The sequence below is a fragment of the Coenobita brevimanus genome, chromosome 76 (genome assembly GCF_032717465.1).
Source record: "Coenobita brevimanus isolate Jiangsu-jjx chromosome 76, ASM3271746v2, whole genome shotgun sequence".
In the NCBI taxonomy this organism is placed as follows: Eukaryota; Metazoa; Arthropoda; class Malacostraca; order Decapoda; family Coenobitidae; genus Coenobita; species Coenobita brevimanus.
The window spans coordinates 21,446,238-21,474,014 of NC_137029.1; the positions used below are offsets into that span (position 1 = coordinate 21,446,238).

At 41.2% G+C, this 27,777-nt stretch overlaps 1 protein-coding gene across 1 annotated transcript in view; it reads right to left on the reverse strand.

Moving 5' to 3' along the window:
• The window catches only part of Cbl (E3 ubiquitin-protein ligase CBL), a 472,746-nt gene that overhangs the window by 93,319 nt on the left and 351,650 nt on the right, over positions 1-27,777 (reverse strand). The window contains exons 10-12 of the mRNA XM_080278953.1: positions 10,842-11,043; positions 9,522-9,626; positions 3,450-3,661 (exon numbers count right to left, since the gene is read on the reverse strand). Coding sequence (XP_080135079.1) covers positions 3,450-3,661; positions 9,522-9,626; positions 10,842-11,043 — 519 coding nt within the window. The remainder of the gene's footprint in view (positions 1-3,449; positions 3,662-9,521; positions 9,627-10,841; positions 11,044-27,777) is intronic.

Sequence of the window (27,777 nt, forward strand, 5' to 3'; positions counted from 1 at the left end):
CAACAGCAAGAACTTTCCACCTCCAGTGACTCAGACCTTAGCAATATCTCTGCACAAGATATCGAGGTCAGTTCTATTGTCTCACCTCTGGATTTAGAGGGATTCAACTTGGATGACACAGTTCGGAGTGCAGGAGCAGCAGCACTTCAACAGTGACATCAACTTTGGTGGTGGGGGAGTTGGGGAGAGTGCCGGGGAGATACACAACATCATCATACCAGTACGCAGCATAACTTTGGTTACTGTTATGTCAATGTTAATGTTCTTTAATTGTCATATGTTATGTTGTTATTGTGATTACATAATGGCGGGTGTCAGTCAAGGTTATTTATGTGGGGTAGTGTGGGCAGATGGGGTAAAAGAGATGAGGGGTAGGGTGGGCAGATGGGGTAATAGAGGGACTTTTGAAATGTGTCTAGACTAAGCCACGCATGTAAACATGTAAGCATATCATCTGAGTAATGCAGTTTTGAATACCGTGGTTCATGTTTGAGCTATTTTTACCATATTAACTGAGGTTTGAGTGTACTGTATAGTGTATAATACATCTGCAGACTAGAAACTGTCCATCTTTGAGGTCTTACATGTTACGAAGGGGAAGCACCGCAATTTTATTTAGGTTGTTTTATCACAGGATTTTGTAAATGTGACATAATGAAGAGATACATGAATACAAACAATCCATACAAAGAACAACATTGTAACCATCTCCTTTCAGAGATTTTTAAAAATCATCTTTAGCATTCTCTTCCTTTTGTTTTGCTCTATTTTTTCATATATTTTAAATAATACTCTTTACAGAAAAGTTTTCTTTATACATTACTAAGCTTAGATATTCTGTAATAAGATTTTAATACTATTTCACTACATTAATACTAAAAAATTGTCCTTGAAGTATCTTTGCACAGAAAAGTTGGTTCTTAATAAGGTGAGGGAAGGAAATTAAAAAAAAAAAATGTTTGTTTCTCAGGCCACCACAGACATATCGGTACTAAATCACACTCAAACATCACTCTTGGGTAAGGCAGTCTAGTGCATGCTCATACATCTCATATATTTCAGTATTTGACTTACACATGCACTTCAAATTCCAGGTATCTCTTGCTTAGCAATGGGGTTGCATGGCCCAAAACCATAACATTTGGTGATTTAACATTAACTGAAGACATTATAAAATGGGTTCAAAAAGAATATGCTGCCAGAGATTCCAAAGTTGATCCTGTTGGGGAAACTGTTCTCTAACCAAAGTCCAAAACCTAACTAAGTTGAATTGATTATTGCCTGAAACCCCAGATACTGCTACTGTATGCAGTACCAATGTACAATAGATGAGTATCACTAATAAAACAGTGAAAAGATACACATCAGGTAATACTGTATGCTTCTAGCAATGTGACAGTAAACTCTTACCAGGTCAACCTGCACTCATATTTACTCCCAGTATTGCTGCTATGGTACTTCATGCAAGTATCACTCATTTATTTTCATCTTACAGGTACAAAATAAGATATCACTTGTCATATTTTTGCCTCTTAGAGGCATCATTAAAATGAAATTGAGTACTGTCAGCCAGAAGAGGTTGTCTGAAAATTGGAAATGTTAAACTGTAATATCATCAAGAGGGACATTGTTGAGAGAAGAATATCTGTAATGCAATATACTTCCTGTGATTCAGATAGACCACACACACTGTAAAGGCACTCTTCACACTAAATACTCTATGCATATGTACACCTATATGCCATTCACACAGGACATACACCCCACACAGGTCAGACCCACTACTGAACATAGTCTATCTATCTATCTATAGCCCGACGCCTAATCCCGCAAAGGGTGGATCTCATGCACATGAATTCAGTTTGTGTGGTATAAAAAGTAAATACTCAGACAGGCCTCTGCATAGTTTTTGTGTGGCATAAGAAATATATGGAAATGTACGGAAAGTTGCCAATATTGTGAAAATAAAGAACACTGCACCATTCAATGCTAATGAAGACTGTCTGCAAAGTTCTGGGCACATTAATGACAATTGGACATAAGAAATATATGGTAATGTATGGAAAGTTGCCAATATCATGCAAATCAAGAACACTGCACCATTCAATGATAATAATCTATCTATCTATCTATCTATAGCCCGACGCCCTAATCCTGCAAAGTGTGGCCGCAGACAAAACACCTCCAAGTTGCTCTGTTACCCACCATTTGACTGCCCTCCCCCCAACTCACTCCCCCTTCCCTCATATACCTCTCGATTCCATCCCTCCACCTCATCCTCGGTTTCCCCCTCCCTCTCCCTCCCTCCACTTCACCTGCATACACCCTCTTAGTCAGTCTTTCATTCTCCATTCTCTCCACATGTCCAAACCACCTCAGTGTATTCCTCCTAATTTTCTCAATGCTAATAAAGACATGGAAAGTTGCCAGCATCATGAAAATCAAGAACACTACACCATTCAGTGCTAATAAGAACTGTCTGCAATGTTCTCGGCACATTAATGGCTGTTGAAGTTAGCAAAAAATACCACTTATTTGATTAATAAGTCTTCAATTGCACTGACCAGGAATGACCTGTTATATGACGTCCTGGTTATGAATTTTCTGATCCAGTGTAATAGTCTTTAATTTTTAACACCCTTTTTGAGAATATGAGTTGCTCATCCTGGTACAATGATCCTTATGGTGGAGAGAAAATTAAGTTCAGTACAGAATGCCTTTGATGTTGGCGTCAGTCTGAAAGATTACCATCTATCATGGATGATTGGACCAACAATACTGAGATATATATATTCTCCTGCCCAGCACCACATTGCTCATTCAACCCATGGATCAGAGTGTTACCATCTTTAAGGCATAAACATGACAGAAATGATGACAGCAGTCAATGATGAACAAAAAACCATGAAAAAAGTTTTGTGCACCTACAACATCAAGAAGGCTGTGGACAACATTGCACCTGCATGGAAGGATGTGAAAAAGGAGACAATGAACAATGTTGGACAGAAAGTGGGGTCTGAGTGTGCACGCAGTTGACTGAGCTCATCGTTAACGGTATTCATCAAAACATTTCAAGCTCTCCAAGGATGCTGGTTTTGATGAGTTTGACCACACTGACATTCAAGAGCTCCTGGATAGCCATTCAAAGACACTCAGCAAAAACAACTTATCAACTTTAAGCAGCAACAGATAGAGATGGAGGCAGTGGAGAAGATGAAGAAGTCACATCCCAAGCCCACCTTGACAGTCAGTGTCCATACAAAAGTGCTCACAAATACTGACACAACCATGGAGTTCTTGGCAGAGCAAAACCCACACATGTCAAAGAGCAGAATGGTGAAATGTGATGTCAGTAAACCAATATGTTGGTACTGTGAGCTGTATTAGAGGAAGAAGAAGGCAAAGCAGGCATCCATCACTAGCTGCATTACACCACAATCAGAGTTAACTTTGCCTGCAGAGGAGTTGGAGGGACACCCACTTTCACCATAACCTTCCACCTCTGGCATCACTGTCATTCCATCACCAGAGTCAGTGTCCACAGCCTCAACAATGCCATCATCACCAGCACAGGACCCTTCTTCATGTCCTTCAGCATCTTGTAGTTCTGAGCCAGGATTATAGACCCTTCCACATGTGTCCAAAATGGCTGCCACTTTTCCTGGTCCAAGTAATGATTGTGGCAGAAGTTAAAGGGGTGACTGGCAATCGACACCTGAACACGTCTACCATCCCCTGAATGACGTATTACACACCAATAACTGCTCTGATGTTGTATAACTATATTATATGGTATGATATTGTATGATTTCTGTGACAGTGATGTGGTGCTTTGGTGGCTGTGAACTGCTTTTGGATAAAGGTATGGCCAAGTAGAGTATGAACAAATTTCAGTAACCCTGGCTGACCTTCTGACCTAAATATCATTGAACCCATTAAACCCACAGTATAACCCTCCTGGTTTGTAATATTCACCTCGCCTGGACGGAGTCCAGCGAGGTATTGCTTTTGGTAATTTGTTTGTTTGTTTGTATGTTTGTTTGTTAGCAACATTATGGAAAAATAGCTGAATGAAATTACAACTTTCAGGATATGTGGGCACTGGTCTCAAAAGAAAGTGATTAAATTTTGGAGGTGCTTCAGTGAGAGTGAAAGGTCAAAATTAAGATCATGGATTTTCAAGTGGCTATAACTTGAACGCAGTTGAAGATAGAGAGATTTACTATTATGAACATACAGGAACTTGTAATATGGGGTTCCATTTGGCACCAAGACCTTTTACCTTGAGTGATGCTGAAAGGTCGAACTCAGAGTCACAGATACTCAGTGGACTATAACTTGAGACTGGTGGAAGATAGATAATTACTACTATCAACATATAGGAGGTCCTATATGGGTTTTTAACTGGTACTAAGACTTTTGACCATAAGTGACTTTGCAAGGTCAAACTCAAGGTCTCAGATATTCAGGGGGCTATAGCTCGAAACTCGTTAAAGATAAAGATATTTACTATTATCAAGATACAGGAAGTCTCACATGGGCTTTCATTTGGCAGCATGCCCTTAGACTTTGGATGACCTTGGAAGGTCAGATAAAAGATCATAGCTTTTCAGAGGCTGTAACTTGAAAACATTTGCACCATTACCTTAGACTTTAATTGTGTCTATCTATCTATTGCCAGACGCCATAATCCCGTAAGGGGTGGCCATTTGACTCTGAGTTATTTGTTTTACAGGGAGGGGCACTAACCCTCCACCAACCCACTTGTTGACATGTAGGGAGCACATATGGTTTGGTTATATGGTTACCACCCAGCACTGTAAATGGTTTCTTGGCATACAGGAAACCATTTGGCTTGTCACTCAATGTAAAGCCACTTGTAATGGAAAGAAAAGCAAGAAGTGACAGGAAAGATGGGAGAAATAGGAAGGGAGGAGGGCAGGCACAGAAAAAGAATGATAAAGGCTAAGGAAGATTTGTGTACTGTCACTGAATGTCAGAACTGATTCAGTATTTAACAGCAATAAAATAACTGCTGTCAGTGAGGTTTGCTGTGCCTGGCACCACTTCTTCAGTTTACAATTGGGTTTCCAGAAACAGTTATCACCATCACACTTCACAATATTTTGGTTCACAGTTTGGTATTGAGAAACACAACTCCATCACGTAACTGGTTTTTCCTGTACTCTGTATCATTCATGTACCAAGACACAAAATGAAATACTGTATTCTTGTGGGCGAAAACAGGGGCTTTAGCGAAAGTTTTCTATTTTCTCTTTTTGCACAGGTTCTCTTTGCACACAAGATTTTGGAGAGTACACTAGCTGCACAAATTGATGGATCATTTTCTGTCTATCTATTGCCAGACATCTCAATCCCATAAGGGATGGTCACAAACAAATCGCCTCCTTGTCGCCCTGTCCCCCACCATTTCATTGCCCTCCTCCCAGCTCATACACCCCCTCTCTCACATACCTCTCCACTCTATCCCTCCATCTCATCCCCAGCCTCCCCCTCCCTCTCCCACCCTCCACCTCAATCACATACACTCTCCTCATTAGACTCTATCTCTCCATCCTTTGCACATGGTCAGACCAAATCAGTGTATTTCTCCTAACACTGTCTATCACATCCACATCCACACCACAATGCTCCTTCACTTCCTCATTTGACAGTCTGTCTCTCCATATAACTCCACATGCTCTTGTCAGATAACTCATTTCTGCTGCTCTCAGTCTCGACTTATGTCCTTCCAAGGTTCAAGGTTCATTTCAGTACATTACAGTAGAGTTGGTATCACAATACTATCATACAGCAACTTTTTTACTTCCGTGCTCACTTCCCTATTTTTTATCACAGCTTTAAAAGAACCAACAACCTTTCTTCCTTGTTACACCCTTTCAAGCACCTCATCCTCCAAACTCCCATTCTCATTCATCACATTACCCAAGTACTTAAATGCACTCGCATTTTCCATTTCCTCATCATCCACCTCACTGTACGTTTAGTGACTTCATTTCTCTTGAAGACCATAGCTTTACACTTCCCAACATTCACCTTTACATTCTGTTTCTTACACACTATCCCAAACTCAGTTACTAGGCCTTGCAGTTCCCCTTCATCTTCACTTAACAACACAATATCATCTGCAAACAACAGTACAGGAAGTTTCCAAATGCTGCCCTCTCTCATCAGAGCCACTCCAACATCCACTGCCCTACTTATACCTCTTTTATAACACCATCCATTTGCAGACTGAACAAACATAGGGACATGACACGTCCCTGTTTCAATCTAACACTGAGCTAGAAAAACTCACTCAGTTCACTATCCACACACACTGAAGCATTAGCACCCTCATACATACTCTTCACAGCACTCAGCAACTTCCCATTTACCTCATATATTAGTAATATTTTCCACATTCCTTGTCTATCCGCTTTGTCATTTGCTCTCTCCAAATCCATGCAGGCTGCATACAACTTCTTTCCCTTCTCTAGAAATGTTTCCACTTATACCTAAGGATGAATATCTGATCTACACAACCTCTTCCCTTCCGAAAACCTTCCTGTTCTTCTCAGACTAAGTCCTCTGTTATTTCTCAAACTTTGTCAGTAAGTTTACTACCATATACTTTTCTTATTATCCTAAGAAGACAAATGACCTTATGATTATCACACACTTCTTTTTCCCCTTTTCCTTTGTACAGGGGAATAATTATACCTGACTTCCAATCCTCCAGGACTCTACCTTCCTCCCAGGCCAATCTGCACAACTTTCATATTCATTCTACTACTATCTCTCTCCCATGCTTCAGCATTTCACCACACACGCCATCAATTCATGGGGCTTTCCCTATTTTGACTTTCTTCATTGCTTCATTTACTTCCATCCAACTGATGTCTTCCCCCCTTCTCACCTCCCTCCTTCTCCCAGCCACTTATACTCTCATTACTTTCATTCTCTGTGTTTAACATCTCCTAAAATTTTCATTGTACTGTACCTAAATTGAGATGGGCTTAAATGTCATATATGCTGCACATACATACACAATGTTAAGTTTGGTTCACAAGTCACAGTAAACGAGATCATTAATATGACATGGAAACTAGCTGACAAGGAAGGGTTCAAGAATGTTTAGATAAGGAGAGATGCAAGTGAGGAAGAAGAGCTAAAATATAGGAGCTAGTCAAGAAAGTTAAGGAAAAAAATGACCAGAGAATGGAAGAAGAGAAGACAGACTTTTATTGGAGTTATGGACCAGAATTTAAGGAAATGGCAATGATGGAGAGAAGAAGGGAGAAGGACAATAAAAAAAAAACGTAAAAAGATTAGAAGTGGCATATGCTAATATAGTTGGCTTTTTTACGGCAAGGCTAGAAATCAACAATTTCTTGAGGGAAAATGAGCCAGATATAATGTGCTTTGTAGAGACCAAGGTAAGAGAGGATATTGATATCCAAGTGGGAGATGGTAAATACAAACTATGGAGAAGAGACAGAAAAGAAAAAACAGGAGGAGGAGTGATGCCAGCAGTGAAGAACTGCATAAATGTGGATAATGTAGAACTGGGAGAAGGTAGGGCCAACTGATAAATATGAAACTATAAACCAGAGGGGAAAGCAGGAGAGACATCGCGGTAGCCTATATCCCCCCTAATGCAAGGGCATGGAATGAGGTGGAATACCAGATGTCACTTGTCAGAGATGGTTAGACACCTACAGAAAGTGATTGAGAAAAGCAACAATATAATCCTGATGGACGACTCTAATTATATAGAGGTGAAATGGGAGGAGTGGGACTCAGCAGGTAGTGAAGATTTGTGGGGCAATATAATATCGAATACAGAAATGAGTAATGTAATGACCCAGTGAGGCAAAGAAGAGACAAGATTTAATGGTGATGACACACAAGCATGGCTAGATTTACTGCTAACCAAAGATCCAGACATAGCTGAATCTGAAATATCTATGTCCTATAGGAAAAAGTGACCATGTAGTGATTGACTTCCAAATGATAGAAGAGAACTTGGCACCTAGAGATGAGCTATATATGCATGGGAGATACAACTCTGGGAAAGAAAACTTTACAGGAATGAGGAAATTTTTTGTAGAAGCGGATTGGAAAGAATTCAGAGAATCGAGAGATGCAAAAGTGGCATATCTTTCTAGACATCTACAACTCGGGTGTGGAAAAATGTGTCAAGAATAAGTGGGAGAGAGAACTGGAAAAAGGACTCGTTCAACAGGTGTATGATCACAAAAAAAGGAAGGGATGTGGCATGGAACAAATGGAGAAAGAGAGGCAACAATAGAACAAAGGAAGAATACAAAAGAACTAGAAATTAATAAAGTATACAAGAATCTGTAGAGAGGAAGAAAGAAACTTTGAAAGAGGTATAATTGACAAAAGTAAGGAAGAAGCTAAATTGCTTTACAAGTTTGTCAATGGCATATTGAAACACAAGGAAGGAATCAATAGGCTGAAAATAGAAGGAAAGGTCTATAAAGATGCAGTAATGTAAGCTGAAATAGTGAACAAAATTATCCAATTGGTTTTCGCCAAGGAAAGTGATTTTGTGGAGGGGGAGGGAGTGACTTGAAATTTAGTGTTAAAAGATCTAAAAGTGGAAGTGCAGGAAGTGTAGAAATTACTGGATACTCAAGATGTAAGGAAAGCCCCAGGGCCTGATGGGATCTCTAACTGGATACTAAAGGAAAGCTGAGAACAACTGGCAGATAAGATTCTTAGTTTAATTGTGTGTTCTCTGGAAGAAGGGAAAGTGCTTTGGGAATGAAAGAGGGCCAATGTGCCACCAATTTACAAGGGAGGGAATAAGGAAGAGCCCCTGAATTATAGACTAGTGTCCCTGACCAGAATGGTTGCAAAAGTGTGCAAGAGAATCTTGAAAAAGAGGTGAATAAAATATCTGGAGGAGATGGATATTTTGGCAGAAAGCCAATTTGGATTCAGAAATGGAAGGTTGTTTGTCTCTAATTAGTTATTCTTCTGCTCAAAGGTGATTGATGTGCTACAGGAGAGAGAGATTTGGGTGGATTGTGTGTACAACAATCCCACTATTATCCAGATGACCATTAACCAGACATTGTGATCTGGCTTTTCGAAACCATTATTCGTACATTTTTCCATAATATCCGGACAAAATGCATCTAAGTTGAAATTATGGTCGTGCGAAAATTTCTGCCTGGACGGGCAGTAAACAGCCCAGTGGTGTCACCACGTCTGGCTGGGTAGTTTGTTGCTATGGCAGTGCATGTGGTGGCTTTTGTGGTGGTTCCCTACCTGCTTCAGGCCTTGCTATTCCTTGCATGCATTATCCTAGGGTGTGTGATGATTGCCCCCCCACCATGGAAAAGGAAGAAGGTAGTGCTAACTTTGGAGAAGAAGCAGGAGATCCTGAGTAAAACTGATGTGGGGTGGTCCACTTCCCAAATCTTAAAGGAGAGCAACATGGCCAGCTCAACCCTACATGACATCAGGAAAGCCCATGAAAAACTCACCCAGTACGTGGTAGATTTTGACAAGAAGAACAGATGCAATACCAAACGGAAGGCTATGAGCTTGCCCCAGCATGTTGAAGTAGACCTTTCGACAATGATCTGGAACTGCCAACAAGGGGTTGCAGGTGCACTAGTGTGAGGCACCAAGTTGAAGGCTGCTGCCGAGAAGTTCGCCCACCTTCACAACATCCCAGACTTCAAGGCATCCAAAGGTTGGTTGTTCAGGTTCAAGCTTCAGCATGGTCTTACAAATGTAAGACCCATGGCGAAGCTTTGGATGCAAGTGAGGAGGGAGTGAAGGAATTTCGCCAGAATTTGTTAGGCTTGATTGAGAAAGAGGGCCTTGCTCTCAGTCAAGTCTATAATGCTGACAAAATTGGAGAAACATGTGCCTGGCCACAAGTTGTCCATGCAACAGGTATTGGCTTTGTGCTATGCTAATGCTAATGGGACACACTGGCTGAAGCCCATTATTGTTGGTTGAACAAAACAGCCCCGTTACCTTCATAAGCTAATGAATGTCCTTCCTGTTGTGTGGTACCATTCTGTAAAGGCCTGGTTTACCTCAAAGATCTTCACAGATTGGTTCCACAGGCATTTTGTCAAGGAGGTCATCCACTATCAAACACAGGAACTTGGAATCCCTCGTGAAAATGCCCCTGTGCATCCCTCCGAGAAGGAATTGGTTGCAGATGTCGGTCACATTAGGTGCATGTTTTTGCCACCTAACACCACTGTCCTGATTTAACCAGTGGACCAGGGTGTTATCGTGGCCAAGAAGAGGCTGTACTGAGAGAGGTTCCTGGACGAGGTAATGGTTGTTCTCAAGGACGAGGACGAGCAAAGTCAGGCTGAATACACAAAGGCAGAGGACACTGGAAAACCTACACTACAACCTCAAGTCTGCAGTGTACAACTGGGCAAGTGCATGGAAGAAGGTCTCTGTGAAAACCCTCGAAAGTGGTTGGTCTCATCTTTTTCAGGGACAAGAGAGTAGACATGACTTTCTGGGTTTTGACGTAGACGATTTCCTCTTTCACCTTCATAATGCAGGCGAGGCTGTGGATGTCGATGATGTGAGGGAGTGGTTAGACAAGGCTGGGGATTATCTCGGCTTTCAGATTATGTCTGACATCGAGATCACCACATCTTTTGCTGCTGCCTGGCCAGAAGAGACCAAAGAGGATGATGCAGAAGACCTGGAGAATTGCAGTACTCCAGCCATCTTCTGCCTGAGCACATTCCAGGCACACCACGAGCAGGTGCTTGAGTATGCTGAGCAAGCACCCAGACCGTGACAGAGAGATGATCACTCTTCACCTTGTGGAGGATCTGCATTCTGTGTGGCAGATCCTCCACAAGGTGAAGAGTGATCATCTGCGTTCTGTGTGGCCTCTGACCCCCGCCCAGTCCACCTCTTTTCTGCCACCATTACAGCGTCAAACCACGCCTTCAACAATGTGACCTCAATATAGCATGTCATCGGCTGTTGTGTCTCCCCTGGATGTGAGTTTGTGGCTGTCTTCAGAGTCACCAGAAGTAGGCAGTCCACATCCCACAGTCACTTCTCTGAGCCGACTGCAGGAGATCCTCCTTGACTCTGCTCCAACTGAGCTCTTCTGACTATGCCACTGGACCTCATGGGATGTACTGTGCCATGCAACAGCTTTGCCAGCAACGGTATAACAGTCAGAGTCAAGGAGCTAGCAGGTTATTCAGCAAAGTGCCCAGCGAGGAATCGTGAGTGTCTACTGTACATTGATTTTATTTTAGCTTACACTACTGTACTGTGATTTGATCCTATTTTACCATGATTTTATTCTGTTTTACCACTATGGTTGGTGGTTCATTGAAAGCAGTGATAAGAAACAGGGAAGTGAGCATGGAAGCGAAAAAGTTACAGCAAGACAGTATTGTGATACCTACTGTAACGTATGGAAGTGAACCTTGGACCTTGTTGGAGGGACGCAAGTCAAGAGTGAAAGCAGTGAAAATAGGGTATTTTAAAGGGTATGTGGAGTCACATGGAGAAGCAGACTGATGACTGAGGAAGTGAAGGAGCATTGTGGTGTGGATGTGGATGTGATAGGAAACGTTAGGAGAAACACATTGAGGTGGTTTGGCTATGTGGAGAGGATGGAGAGCGAGAGACTGATGAGGAAAGTGTATGTGAGTGAGGTAGAAGGGGGGCGAGGGAAGGGGAGGCCAAGAATGAGGTGGAGGAATGGAATGGAGAGATATATGAGAGAGGGGGGTGTGACCTGGGAGCAGGGCAGTGAAATGGCGGGGGACAGAGCACATAGAGGCGATTCATTTGTGGCCACCCCTTACGGGATTGAGGTGTCTGGCAATAGATGGATAGATAGGTTTGTGTGTCCATTGCATTTTTCTTGTGTAGCCAGTTTTCTCATGGTTTTTTCATATCACTGCAAGGTATGGCCCTGCAGTGGTTGATGGGTCTGCTTGACCAAGGTAATTACTTGGCTGTGGTTTATAGCTTTGCTTGACCAGATAGAGTAGTGTTAAACAACAGGAACAAGTACTGTGCAATGTACTTTAGTGGCCTTTTACATTGGCTTTCAAAGTTAGGTAATGTACGGATGGGGGCCAGGGGCGAAGTCCATTATCCGGACAGAGCCATTGCCCACACATGCCTTTGGCTCTATTATGTTGGATGATTAAGGGATTACAGTACCCTTGCATCCAGCACGGTAATATTGTCGTGCATGGGTCACCTGTTGGACCAAAAACGTGTTGGACTAACAATAGAGCTTATGGGGAAAAATGAATTATGTCAGCAACCCTCGGAAAAGTCACCCTAAATACCTACCATATACCTATACATATATTGGTACTATTGTAATTATAATAAATGGTACTGTGCTATGAATGATAACTAACCTTTTAGGATAGTGTTGGTGGGCTTGCTGGGAATGGAAGGTGGTATCCAAGGCTGTAGGTAGTCCTACTGGGTCCCCAGAGGATGGCTGCTGGCGTCACTTGCGGGTAATGGCTGTTGCTCCTCCTCAACCTCCCTCATAAATCCTTCGAAATCACACTCAGAATCACTATCTTCGTCCACAGCCATGGAAGGTCCTGCTTCTGCCTGTCCTAGCACTGTAATCCTCGGCAAAGTGCATGCTTCTCACACTGTTGCCAGAGCCCCGTCTCGTGACTGTGGAAAGTGATCGCTGTCGCTGACTCAGTAGAAAATAAGGAGAAGCAACTTTGTTTATAAACTGGTACACACGCTGATGAGAAGGGTTTCAAAACGATTGATATTTATTCTAAAATATTAATATGTATTCAGTGTCAGGCTAAATGTTCAATGCTGTAGTACGATACATTCTCTGTCGAGTCGCCTGGGTTTTGGTCACACTGTTTGGCCGTCGTATCCTCGGCAGGAATCCATCCAGATGAATTCCAAATGCCCGCGGTATCGTCAGCAATTTTACCACGTTACCGTTCCAATTTACCATCTTATCCTCAGCAAACCTGGTATGAAGTGCCGTGTGATAGCCTTCGGCTGCCAGGATCTTGTCTTAGTTTTTTATGATCACGTTGGCTTCATTCATGTCATAGGCCTTGGCAATGTCAACTTACCTCTCCCCTTTCTTCTTTCTCTCAATGCTTTCTAGCTTGGTGGCCTGAGGGAGGTGCCGACGCTTCTTGGGGTTCTCAGAAGGCTTCCTAGGCATCGTGAGCAGGGTAAAATGCAGTAACAAGGGCAGAAAATGCAGCAAGAAAAAAGCACCTTCCAATGCAATTATGCGACTGAGTGGTGCTGTGGCGGGAGAAATTTAAACAAAACGTCACGTGACACCAGAAGCCTTTTTAATTGGGCGGCATCACGATCACGTCACGATAGCGGGCGGGGAAGGCTACTTGATCAGAAGTTTTCATTGGCTATCATCATCATGGGAATGTCCAGTATGTCCGTGTTGGAACGGAGGTGATCGTGCTAGAGTGAACTCTGCGATTTCGTCCACTTCTTGGAGCTCTGTGCGTGTTATGCTAACACACTCGTGTTGCAGTAATTAAATCGTATTAAATAATACTAACTAATTGCTCTCCGTGCTGGACCCGAATCGTGCTGGACTAACGCGTGTTGGACGCAAGGGTACTGTACTTTACTTAGATCTGGAGAAAGCCTTTGATAAGGTTCCCCATAAGTGACCAATGTGGAAATTGAAGCACGTAGGTGGACTGAAGGGTAACCTCATGGAGTGGATGAGAGATTCATAAGAGACCAACAGATGAGGACAGTAATAAAGGACAACACTGTTGAGTCACATAAAATGCGTGCTTGTAAGCCACGGTTTTCTAATCCACAGCATGGTTCCTGCTCAGAACCAAAAGTAGCAGAAACCACGGTTATGTGCTTAACCCGCCCCATCCCGACATTTTTGGACCTTTTTTGGGGGGGGCTTAAACATCCGCTTTTGGTGAGAAACATCGAAAATTCATAGAGAAATCGCTCACCTGAGGTTTAAAATACTCGATTTAGGTGCAAGTACTTCCTTACCTGACTGGGTTTTCTAACAGGCTGGCACCAAAGAAAACGAGTTCTATGGGAGGTTAACTATTTTGTTGAATGTAGAGAGTGAGAGCAGTGTGAGTATAAGTGGTTGGGGAATGGCTGGGAGAAGAAGAGATGAGAGGAGGGAGGAAGAGATCAGTAGGTCGGAAGTAGTGGAAGCGATGAAGAAGATTAAGCTGGGAAAGGCCCCAGGAATTGATGGAGTGTGTGGTGAAATGCTTAGGTATGGGGGTGAGATTGTTGTGGAGTGGATATGGAAGTTGTGTAGATTGGCTTGGGAAGAGGGAAGGGTTCCAGAGGACTGGAAATCAGGTATAATTGTTCCTCTGTACAAAGGAAAAGGGGAGAGAGAAGTATGTGGTAACCATAGGTATTTTGCCTTTTTAGTGTGACTGGTAAAATATATGGTAGAATACTCATTGATAGGGTTAGGCATATGACAGAGGAGCTAGTTGGAGAAGAACAAGGGGGATTTAGGAAGGGAAAAGGGTGTGTAGATCAGATATTTGTTCTAAGATGTTTAGTGGAGAAGTATCTAGAGAAGGGAAGGAAAGTGTACGCTGCCTTCATGGACTTGGAGAAAGCTTATGACAGAATAGGATAGGAAAGGTATGTGGAAGGTATTAAGAATATATGGAGTGGAGGGGAAATTGTTGAGTGCTGTGAAGAGTATGTACGAGGGAGCTAGGGCTACGGTGCGAGTGGATGGTGAGCTGAGTGAGTTCTTTGATCTCAATGTGGGACTGAAACAGGGGTGTGTAATGTCTCCTTGGCTGTTTAATATATATATGGATGGGGTCGTAAAGGAGGTACAAGGTAGGGCAGTGGATGTGGGGTGGCCTTAATGAATGAGGGTGAGATTTGGAAGCTTCCGGTGTTGCTGTTTGCTGATGATACAGTATTGTTGAGTGAAGATGAATGGGAGTTGCAAGGTTTGGTGAATGAATTTGGGACAGTGTGTAGGAGGAGGAAGCTGAAAGTTAATGTAAACAAAAGTAAAGTTATGGTGTTTGAGAGGAATGAAGTCACAGAGTGTGCAGTGAGGTTGGATGGTGAGGATATGGAGAATGTGAGTGCATTCAAGTACTTGGGTAGTGTGATGAGTAAGGATGGAACTTTGGGGGATGAAGTACGTGAAAGGGTACAGCAGGGAAGGAAGGTTGTTGGCACACTGAAAGCAGTGATGAGAAATAGGGAGGTGAGTATGGAAGTTAAGAAGTCACTGCATGATGGTATTGTGATCCCTACCCTGACGTATGGAAGCGAGGCGTGGACCTTGCAAGAGGGGAACAAGTCAAGAGTGAGAGCAGTGGAAATTAGTTACTTGAGAGGAGCATGTGGAGTGACATGGAGGGAGACAGGTTGTGAATGAAGAAGTGAAGGAACGTTGTGGGGTAGATGTGGATGTGGTTGAAAAGATTAGGAGAAATACACTGAGGTGGTTTGGACATGTGGAGAGGATGGAGAATGAAAGACTGACTAAGAGGGTATGTAGGTGAGGTGGAGGGAGGGGAGAGGGAGGGGTAGACCGAGGATGAGGTGGAGGGATGGAGTTGAGAGTTATATGAGGGAGGGGGGGGTGAGTTGGGGGGAGGGGAGTCAAATGGTGGGTGACAGAGTGACTTGGAGGCGTTTTGTCTGCGGCCACCCTTTGCGGGATTAGGGCGTCGGGCTATAGATAGATAGATAGATAGATAAACAGTATTTATTTATTTACTTGGTACGAATTTATATGTAGTACAAGAGTATATTGGTTTTCAAACAGTAATATAGGCATTATAAGCATTGTTTCACTCACTAACTCATCACCATTCATGGCCTTTTTTTTCCCACATTACCTGATCATCAATTCTGACTGTTTCTTCCTCTAATGCTATATAAACTTTGTCCTCCACATTGTCATCGATTGGGGAATCACTCTGGCCAGGTCACTGGTAACAGGTGAATTGCCAAGACAATGGCATGCAGGGGGGGGGGAGAGGTTATGCGGTGTAAGGCATTGTTCCTGCTTGGCATCTTGTAGAGGAATAGAGGAAGGTGTCCCGTGTATACGTGCCCAAAATCACTCACGAAATCACTCGCGAAAATTGAAAATTGTGCAAATTAGGGACCTTGCAATGTTGCCGTGTTAGTTCACGTCGCTGGGACGGCACGGGTTAAAGCACGGACTTTTGGCACCAAAGTTATTTCCATTGAGATTTTCGTGGCACATGTCTGCCACAAACTGCAGTCATCAGCCATGCACAAACAAGCATGACAGGCAATGAGAAACCAATCATAACCCTTCCCTGGCTGCAAGTGCGCGCACTACTTCCCTCCATTGTTTATTCCTGCAACACCCGTTGCAATAGTGGTCACATGCGCAGTTTCTTAGGATTACCTGGCCCTTTTTTTTGTTCCCTTACTTGCACTTCTAGTGTGATACAATGCCAGACCACAGCTGGTCTAAGACTTTGTCACAAAAGGGACAGAAAAAAAGGCACCACTTAATTATAATCTGAAAATCGATGTAATACGTCACATCGATACTGGAGAGAAAAAGGCAAGAATAGTTGCTGATTATGGTGTCAACGAATCGAAGAAGAAGCGGGGCTGAGGCAGCGGCAACATGAGGCACCACCATGCTCGCCTCATGCTGAAAGGCCCTAGTTCTCCTCTAGCCTCAAAACCCCCACCCCCACCCCTTCCACTTAAGCATTGTCATCAGTCGGAGTCAGGTAAGACCCTCTAATATTGTTTATTTAATGTTTAATATTCTTTATTCCCAGGAATACATGCACTGAGTACTGTAATTATTTGAGTGTGTGCCAGTGTTCACTGTTGACTAGTTGGGTGTAGGTAGGGTGGTATGTGGCAACTTGGCTCAGAGACCAGAACCATTAGTAATTTTTCCCACAAATTAAGTTATTTATAAACCAAGGAATTTCTTAAGCACAGCAGTAGTCCAGAACCATATTGCCGTGGATTAGATGATTGAACTGTGTGTCAGGATGGCGGAAAGTAACAAATGGAGTTTTACAGAGCTTAGTGCTGGTGCCTGTAATGTTCCTGATTTACATAAATAATATGGTATTTGGATTGAGCAGTTATACAAGTCTCTTTGCAGATAATGCAAAGATCATGAGGAGAACAGAAGTTGAAGAAGATTGTAGGGGAGGGCGGTGATAGTTCGGACAGTGCATTCCCTGAGAAACGTATGGGATCTAGGGCCGTGTGATCTTGCATGAAAGTGAGAGAGTTTGTTTACTTCGGCCACACAGAACCTCCAAGCTAGAAACGCCTCATTTTTTTATGCAGGTCAGATTTTTTGTTTTTATACACCTCCTATGTAATAATTTAAGTGTATATCATAAGCCTTTATGAATATGCCAAGCATCGAACTGTGCATTATCAGGGTGAATCTGTGTTGCATGTAGAACATATTGCTATGAAAAACGAATGTTAAACTCTCATGTGAAACTTGAGAGTACCCGTCAATTAATTACATAGATTCGGGATGATTCGGAATCAGGGAATATATATTAATGGATTTGTTTGTTTCACCTATTCGTCAAAGTGTTAAAAGAAGGAAGGGGAATATTGCAACTTCTATTTCGGTTTTGCAGGATGCAATATGCATTAAAAGTCTTAAGTTATTCCATCTGAAATAAGGCCTAGAAAGTGAAATGTGGAGTCAGTATTCCAGAGAGAGAGAGAGAGAAGACTAATTATGCATAATTTTGTAGCAGAAAGTAAGAGGTTAAGTAATTTATTATTAAATTTGGTGAAGGTTGTTTCAGTTATAATTTATTTTTAACAGATATCAAGTAGTTCATCTGGATTCTGAAGTTTAATATTGTACTTTAGGAAAAAGAAATATCTTTGAATTAATAAATGTTTGTTTTTATCCATTATAACTCACACTGTTTTAAGAATATGCTGAGTAATATATATGGCCGAACCATCCCACCCTGCAGTCTGGACCATCACCACTGGTAGGGATGGTTCGTACGATTTAGTCACTTGTGTTTCGTTAACCATAGCTTAATGCTGAAAAGAGCTAAGAATTTTATATTATTACCCTAAAGGGCCAAATGATATGGCATCATTTTAACATAAACCAGATTACTCCTGCTTAAACCTGAATTTTTATAAATACATATATACATATGTATATATTTTTTTAATGTCCGAAGCATCACTGCCCTCCCCTAAATTGCTGCAGGAAGCTCTGGACAGAATTTATGAGTGGAGCCGAGTATGGGAAATGAAATTCAATGCAATAAAATGCAAAATATTGGAAATGGGTAAAAGTACAAATAGGTCATCACTGAATTCCTCAATGGGAAAGGAACCAGTCACAAAAGCAAGAGAAGAGAAGGTCCTGGGAGTGTTGGTCCAGGATAATCTGTCACCCGAAAAACACATTAACAAGATTGTCAGAGACATATAAGCTCTTGACAATATAGGAGTGGCATTTCAGTACATGAATGAGGAGGTGATGAAAAAATTGATAGCGCTTATGATCCATCCTAGGTTGGAATATATAGCAGTGGTGAGGTCCCTACATAGAAAGAAAGATATAAACAAAATAGAGAGAATACAAAGAGCAGCAACCAAGATGATCCCAAGCCTGGCAGATGTATCGTACAAGGAGAGACTAGAAGCAGGGTCTGCCTTCCTTAGAAGAAACAAGAGAGAGAGGGGGATGACATAATTGCAGTGTTCAGGGCCATGATGAGAGTAGATAATATTGACAGAGAAGATCTCTTTGTATGGGACAGGGCAGCAATGAGAGGGCATGGAAAAAAATTGATAAAGATAAGTTGCATGAAGGAAGTCAAGGAATAAAGTTTTCCATACAGATGCACTGCCCTGTGGAATGGCCTGGACAAAGAGATCATCCAGTTCAAAAACTCAAATGAGTTTAAAGCAAAGTTTGACTGGTTGAGACACGAAGACGGCACCCCATGAGATTTTTTATTTTATTTTTTTTAATTTATTTATTTATTTTTTGAAAAAGGAATCAAAGGCCACGAGCCCGCAATAACTGTTCCCTCCAAGAGAAAAACAAAATAACAGAGAGAGCCAAATTCAAGATCCGATCATTTCAAAATGCCTGGACACACTGCTTTTGAAAGACTGCAGACCATAGGAAGCAGGAAATACAGAGAGAGGGAGACAGTTCCAGAGTTGATCTGTTGCATAAATGAAGGACTAGGAGTAATGGTTAACTCTTGCATTAGAGAGTTGGACAGAAAAAGGATGAGAGTTTGTTGCTAGACAGGTGCTACGCTCCCATCATAGAGGTGGAGGAATGCATGCACACAGTTCAGAGGAACAGTGACCATTGAAGCAGCGATAGAAGAGAGATAAAGATGCAACAGTGTGGCGAAGAGACAGAGGTTGAAGGGAGTCAGTAAGAGGAGGAGAGTTAATGAGACGAAAAGTCTTTGACTCCACCCTGTTGAGAAGAGCTGTATGTGGGGAGCCTCCCCACACATGAGAGTTGTACTCGACACAGGGGCGGATAAAACCCGTGTATAGAGTCAAAAATTGTGCAGGGATAAAGAAGGAAAGGAGTCAACTAAGCACATCTAATCTCTTAGAAGCAGATTTTACAAGAGATGTAATATGATCTTTCCAAGACAAGTCCCGAGTAAATGAAACCCCAAGCATGTTCAAGGATGATACAGGATTCAGCTGAATATTATTAAACATTAGTGGGTACACCTGTGGAATATTTTGTCGGGTTAATAGGTGTAAGAACTGAGTCTTTGATGCATTAAAAACTTTACTCCAGTCAGAGATACGACCCAAGTCAGACATTAGGTGTGCCATAGCCTCATCCCTTGTTTGCTGAAGTAATTGCTGAGATGGACGTTGCGGGAACTGAATGGAATGCTTAAGGGTGGAGTCATCAGCGTACAAGTGGATAGGGTTAGGTGTACAGCTCAGAAGGTCATTAATGAATAAAAGGAAGAGAGTTGGTGATAGGACAGAGCCCTGAGGAACACCACTGTTGATAGATCTAGGAGAAGAATGATGGCTGTCTACAACAGCGGTTATAGAACCACCAGAAAGGAAGCTAGAGATGAAGGCACAGATAGAAGGATAGAAATCGTAAGAGGGCAGTTTGGAAATTAAAGATTTATGCCAGACTCAATAGAAAGCCTTTGAGATGTCAAGTGCAATGGCAAAGCTTTCGCCAAAGTCCTCAAAGGAGGATGACCAGGAGTCTGAAGGGTAGGTGAGAAGATCGCCAGTGGAGCGTCCCTGATGGAACCCATACTGACGATCAGAAAGATGGTTGTGATAGGAAGGATGCTTTAAAATTTTTCCATTAAGAATTGACTCGAAAACTTTTGAGATACAGGATGTTATAGCAATTGGACGATAGTTAGAGGGTTGGGAATGGTCACCCTTCTTTGGGAGTGGCTGAATGAGAGCAAACTTCCAACAAGAAGGAAAGGTACAAGTTGACAGACAAAGACAAAAGAGTTTACCTAGGCAGGGTGTAAGCACAGAAGCACAGTTCTTAACAACAGGAGGGACTTCATCAGGCCCATATGCCTTGTTAGTGTTAAGGCCAGTGATGGTAGAAAATACATCAGCTGAAGAAATTTTAATGTCAGCCATGAAGAAGCCAGAGGGGGGGAAATGATAGAGGAACAGCACCCGAATCATCTAAGGTGGAATTGGAGGAGAAAGACTGAGCGAAGAGATCTGCTTTATCAGGAGAAGAAATAGCTACAGAGCCATCAGAGTAGAAAAGAGGAGGGAAGGATGATGAGGTAAAGTTGTTAGAAAGGTTTTTGGTAAGGTGCCAGAAGGAGCAGGAAGAATTCGAGTTGGAGAGTTGAGAGCATTTACTACGGATGAAATTATTTTTAGCAGAGCGAAGAGCAGACTTAGCACGATTCCGGGCAGAAACGTATAAAAGATGTGGTTCAGGGGTGGGTTGGCTCTGGTACCTTTTATAGGCCCTCTCCTTGTTGCAGACAGCATTAGAACAAGTGTGATTAAACCAAGGCTTTCTTGCATTAGTCATAGGATATGAGAAAGGAATGTATGCTTCCATGCCCGAGAGAATAACCTCCATAATGCGCAAGGGACACCCACATGGCTCCCAGCCATGGAAGCAATAATCATTCCAGGGAAAATCAAAGAAGTACTGCCTGAGGGCCTCCAAGTCCGCAGCTCCAAAGTGCCACAGACGACATTTCTTTGGAGGATCCCCAGGCCGTACTGGAGCGATAGGACAGGTTGAGGTGATAAGGTTGTGATCGGAGGAGCCCAGTGGAGAGAAAAGATTAACAGTGTAAGCAGAAGGATTAGTTGTAAGGAGCTTTCTCCAAGGCGGTCAGGGATACGGGTAGGGTGCTGTACAAGCTGCTCTAGGTCATTGAGAATAGAAAAGGTGTAGGCTTGTTCACCAGGTGGATCAGTGAAAGGAGAGGAGCGCCAAAGGTGGTGATGAACATTGAACTCTCCTAGGATGGAGATTTCAGAGAGACAGTGAAAGGAGAGGAGCGCCAAAGGTGGTGATGAACATTGAACTCTCCTAGGATGGAGATTTCAGAGAGAGGAGAAATGGATAGAATGTGTTCCATCGTAGAAGTAACATAGTTGAAGAATTTTTGATAGTCGGTAGAATTAGGGGATAAGTAAACAGCGCAGATATATTTAGTTAGAGAGTGACAGGAAAGCTGAAGCCAGAGTGTAGAGAATTCAGAAGAATCAAGTTCAGGAACACAAGAGCAAGATAAGTCGTTGCATATATATACACAACAGCCACCTTTGGCTATGAAATGAGTACAGTATAGAGAAAGTAGGCGGATACAGAAAAGGTTTGCTGTCAGTTGCCTCAGACAGCTGAGTCTCAGTTAGCAAAATTAGGTGAGGTTTAGAGGAGAAATGGTGCTTAACAGAGCGAAAGTTGGAGGAAAGGCCGGAAATGTTCCAGAAATGAAGAAGTGAGTCAGACAGTGGTTCCAGGCAGCTTGAGTTGTCACCGGGAGAGGGGTGGAAGGTGGGGGCATTTATGGCCCCCCCCCCCCCCGGGACTCCGAGGCTGTGTGTTGTGACTCCATGATTTTTGAATTTTGGAAAAGGAAGCGTAATGTGAACTGTGCATGTAGTTTGGTGTTGATAGTTAGAGAAACTTGTATTGGAGAGCATGCTGGCCTACTCTCTGTGTTACTGAGACACTGAAAAAGTTCAGCAAAGGGGGATGGTTGGGAACTAGTCCCAAAGGCTGATGAAACGGGAGTTTCAGCTCTCCCTGTCATCAGCTTTCCATCCGCCTTGGGAGTACTGCCTTGCTCGACTGGTGCTACATTCTCCTCCTCTGTAACTCATTTCCTGTATATCAAAACTAGGTAAATGGAAACTAGGTAAAAACATGCACACAAACACACACACACACACACACACACACACACACACAGAGGGATTCAAGCTGGACGGATGTGTGACGCCGGCGCTCCGTGCCGAATTATCACGGCCAGTGGCATTACCTAAATTTGTATCTTTGTATGAGTCAAGCTCAGTACCAGGTTAGACTAAATGATTGTTCATTATTAAAAGGAAAAAATAATAAGATTAAACAAAGACTTGTTCAAACAGGAAATAGAACCAAGACAAAAGAATACGCTGAGTCATAACTGAGATTTGTTTAGACTACAACACGGAGATTGTAAGTATATGCTTTGCACTTTAAGTATTGCAAAATGGATACATACTTTAGTAAAGCAAATTTGGAAAAGAAAAGGGATAAAGGTAAAAAGCAAAATGATGATTTCTACCAAGAACTGGTTGAAGTAGAGACTCACAATAGACTGGTTGAACGTGTAAACAAACTAGAAATGGCTTTCAAAAATGAAATTGATGAAATAAACAAGCAGATGCACTTGCAAAAGGAAGAAATAGAAAAACTAGGAAGGGAGGCCAATAAGAAAGACACAACCATCAGTGAACTAACCGTGGAATTGAGTACACTTAGGAAGAAAATGAGTGAAATGGCAAGTACAGTAGTCAATCACGAGTGTGTTATGGAAGAGTTCAAAAATGACACAGAGACAATTAGGCAAGTTAGCAGTCTTATTGACCAGAGCAGTGATATTGAGGAGAAGATAACACAGGTGAATGAAGCTGTGCAAAGCTACAAAAATGATGTAGAAACCACGTATGCTGAAATGGTGAAAGTAAAGAAAGACTTAGAAACAAGGGTGGAGGAAAAAAGCATTAAAAATGAGGTGAAAAGAATAATCTAAAACAATCCAAAGTTAGTCAGAGATTCAGTAGATATAAACAAATCAATAGTAATCACTGGTATAGAAGAGGAAGAAGTTAAAAACAAGATCACAAGAGACAAAAAGGAGATGACAAATGTAATGAACTTACTGAAAGAAGTATCAGAGGAAATCTGTAGTAAAGACATAGAGGAACACAAAAGGTTAGGGAAATAAGAGAAAAGCAAGACAAGACCTCTAAAGGTGACTTTCCAGAGTGTAAACACTGTGGAAGAGATACTAAAAAATGCAAAGAATCTTATGGAAAAAGAGGAGTCCAAAAATGTATGGATAAGAATCTGCCTAACACAAGAGGAACTGGAATTACTGAAAGAGAAAAGGGAGGAAGCAAAAACAAAAAATGAGGGAAGATCAGAAGAGGAGAAGAAGAAATTTTTTTACAAAGTAATAGGATTGCAGGTACGAAAGTGGTACACAAACAGGATGGAAGAAAAAGGAGGAAGGTAGTAGAACCATGTCAGGACAAGTATATAAACAAGATGATAAAGTTGATGTACTCAAATGTGGATGGAATGGTATCTAAATTACTAGAGATGAATGATTATGTCAGAGAAAATGAACCACAAATAATATGCCTAACTGAAACAAAATTAACACCAAGGATATCCAATGACATACTAAACTTAGAGGAATACAATATATGGAGAAGAGACAGAAATTTAAAAAAAGGAGGAATTATAATATTAACTAAGAAAAATCTAAAAGTCAAGGAAATAAACCTAGATATACCATCACAAGTAGAACTGATTGCAGTAGAGATCGAAACATCTGAAGGTAAAGTAATTGTAGCCAATTTGTACATGCCACCCAGATCAAACACATGGGAAAGAGACGAATATGAGGACCTGGCAGAGAGTACAATTCAGAGTGTAAGATCCTTGCTACATAAAATGGAAGAGAAATCGGAAAGAATTATACTCTGGGGACTTCAATACAAATATAAATTGGAATACTCTAGATATAAATAGCCAAGAAAGCTGTTGGGACCAAAAGCTCCTGGATCTCGTACAAGAGTTTTTCTTAATGCAACATGTGAGGGAAACCACTAGAAAAAGAGGACTTGATGTACCTTCAGTGCTAGATCTAATATATACTAGGCAAGAAAATGATATTGACAGTTTAATATTTCACCCTCCACTCGGCAAAAGCGATCATGCAGTACTAAATTATAACTTCAGGATAGCATATGACATAGTAAACGGCAATGACAGTTACAAAAAGAGCCTAAACTATAAAAAGGGAAATTATCAAGACCTAAAGAAGTATTTCTTAGAAGTTGATTGGGAAAATGAGCTTAGAGGACAAGATTTAAATGCTGTATATAAAAATTTTTGTGAATTTTATGAAATAGGAGTCCAGAAGTACATCCCACAGCACAAAGAAGCAGATAAGAAAATACAGAAATGGTTCAATACAGAATGTAAAAAATCAAAAGAAAGAAGAGATTTGTTGTGGAATAGATACAGAAGAAACAATAGTGAAAGGGTGTATAATAATTACAAACAGGCAAGAAACGACTATTCAAGAATAAGGAGGGAAGCCCAAAAACAGTTTGAGGAGGATATAATAAATAAATGTAGTGATCAACCAAAGCTGTTTTACTGCTATATCAGAAGAAAAACCAAAGTAAAAGATATAATACAATCCATTACAGACGAGGGAATCACTTATACACAAGAAGTGAAGCACTAAATAAGAATTTCCAATTAGTTTTTACAGAAGAAAAAAATTTTGAGAGGGACTATGTGGAACATGCATTTCCACACATACTACCAGATATGCAAATAGCAGAAAAAGTAATACAGAAGGAGTTAAGTAGATTAGACAGAGGAAAAGCAAGTGGTCCTGATGAAATTTCATGTTGGGTATTACGAGAATGTGCAAAGGAGTTAAGTAAACCATTATTTTTAATTTTCAAGAAATCCTTAAGTCAAGGTAAACTACCTGATATTTGGAAAAAAGCAAATATTGTCCCCTTATTCAAGAAAGGAAATAGGCAAAATCCACTCAACTACCGACCAGTATCACTGACCAGTGTTGTAAGCAGGGTATTAGAAAAGCTTATAAGAAAAGCTTGGGTAAATCATCTAGAAGAACACAGAATGATAACAGAAAGACAGTTTGGTTTCAGAAAAGGAAAATCATGTGTTACTAATCTGTTGAGCTACTATGACAGAGTAACAGACACAATACAGGAAAGAGAAGGATGGGTGGACAGTATCTATTTAGATTTCAAGAAAGCTTTTGACACAGTACCACACCAAAGACTTTTGTGGAAACTGTACCACCAAGGAGGAATTCGAGGCAAACTGTTTTGTTGGATGCAAGACTTTCTCATAAAAAGAGAAATGAGGACAGTACTAAGAGGAAACTACTCATCATGGAAAGAAGTGACTAGTGGAGTACCACAGGGTTTGGTGCTGGCACCAATCATGTTTTTAGTGTATATAAATGATATAAACAGTAACACTGGAAATGAGAGCTATCTGAATATGTTTGCAGATGATGCAAAAATACAAAGGAGAATTACTAACACAGACTCTTGTAGGGAGCTACAAGAAGAATTAAATAAACTTCATGAATGGAGTAGTACATGGCAAATGGAATTCAATGTGGACAAGTGTCATGTAATCAAGTTTGGTAAAAGTGGAAAAAGACCTGATTGGGATTATAAGTTAGGAAATAAAACCGTAAACACATCAGAAAGAGAGAAAGACCTAGGTGTGATTATCAATAACAGACTATCTCCGGCTGACCACATCAGCGAGAAGGTACGGAACATGTATACACTGCTTGCAAATATGAGAATAGCATTCACATACATAAATGAAGACATGCTAAGAAGGATAATAACATCATTCATTAGACCAACCCTGGAATATGCATCAGTAGTCTGGAGTCCTCATCTCAAAAAGCATATAGACAAGATTGAAAAAGTTCAAAGGGCCGCTACAAGATGGATACCAAGCTTAAGGGACCTAAGCTACGAAGAAAGACTAAATAAACTGAATCTACCAACACTACAGGAGAAAAGGAAAAGAGGTGACATGATAATGCTATATAAGTGCATATCAGGAAAGGAGAAAATAGACATAAATGATTACTTAACATATGGAGAAGCATCAGCAAGAGGACACGGCAAAAAACTGCATAAGAAGAGAGGTGATAAAGACGTAAGGAAATTCAGTTTCCCAAACAGAGCAATTGATCAATGGAATGCACTACCGAATGAAATAGTGTGTGCCAAAACAATTCACAAATTTAAGGATATGTACGATGAATATGGTTTAAGACACGGGACAGTACGAGCTTGACTCATTCCTGTAAAGATACAATTAGGTAAGAACAATTAAGTAAGAACACACACACACAGGATGAGAAGCAAACTAAATGAGTATAAATCCAAATCAAGGATGCAAGATGAGCACATTAAAAAAATCAAGGAGCAACATAAGGAGTAGAAGAAAATTCAGGAAGAAAGAAATGTATATTTGAATGAAAATTTGAAAGAGATTATAGAACAATAAAGCAAGGAAAAGGTGGAGAAGGAAATGGTTAGGGTACTGAGAAGTAGAGAATCTTTAGTCAGGGATGTAGCAGATAAGAAAAAATGTGTAATAATTTCAGGAGTAAAAGAAAAACATATGACAGTAAGATTAGAAAGAGAAAGAGAGGAACTGAGTAAGGTTAAAGAAATAATATCAGTAGTTATGGAGGGAAACAACAAAGCTCAAGAAGAGATTGAAGAAGTGTTTAGATTAGGAAAGTATGAGGAAGGAGGGGCGAGGCCATTGAAGGTAAAGTTTAAGTCCCTGGCAACAGTAAACGAAATCATCAGGAGAACATGGAAATTATCAGACAAAGAAGGGTTCAAAATGCTGGGATAAAGAGAGATGCAAATCAGAGAGCTAAAATGAAGGAGTTAGTAAAGGAAGCAAAGGCAAAAAATGAACAGAGAATGGAAAAAGAAAAGACAGTATTTTATTGGAGAGTTATGGATCAGAAATTGTGGAAGTGGTACCGACAGAGAGAAGGAGAGAAGAGGGTATAAATAACATCAAAAATTATTTGAAGATGGCATATACTAATGTTGATGCTTTAATGTCGGCAAGGTTAGAAATCAACAAGGGTACATGAACCTGATGTTATGTACTTTGTAGAGACCAAGTTAAGAGAAGATATTGATGTTCATATTGGAGATGGTAAATACAAACTGTGGAGAAGAGACAGAAAAGAAAAAACAGGAGGAGGAGTGATAATAGCAGTGAAGAACAACATAAATGGAGATACCGTGGAAATGGGAGAAGGCAGGGCTGAAGTGATAAATATGAAATTAGAAACTGGAGAGAATAGCAAGAGAGATATGGCGGTAGTGTATGTTCCCCCTAAGACAAGAGCATGGAATGATGATGAATACCAGGAG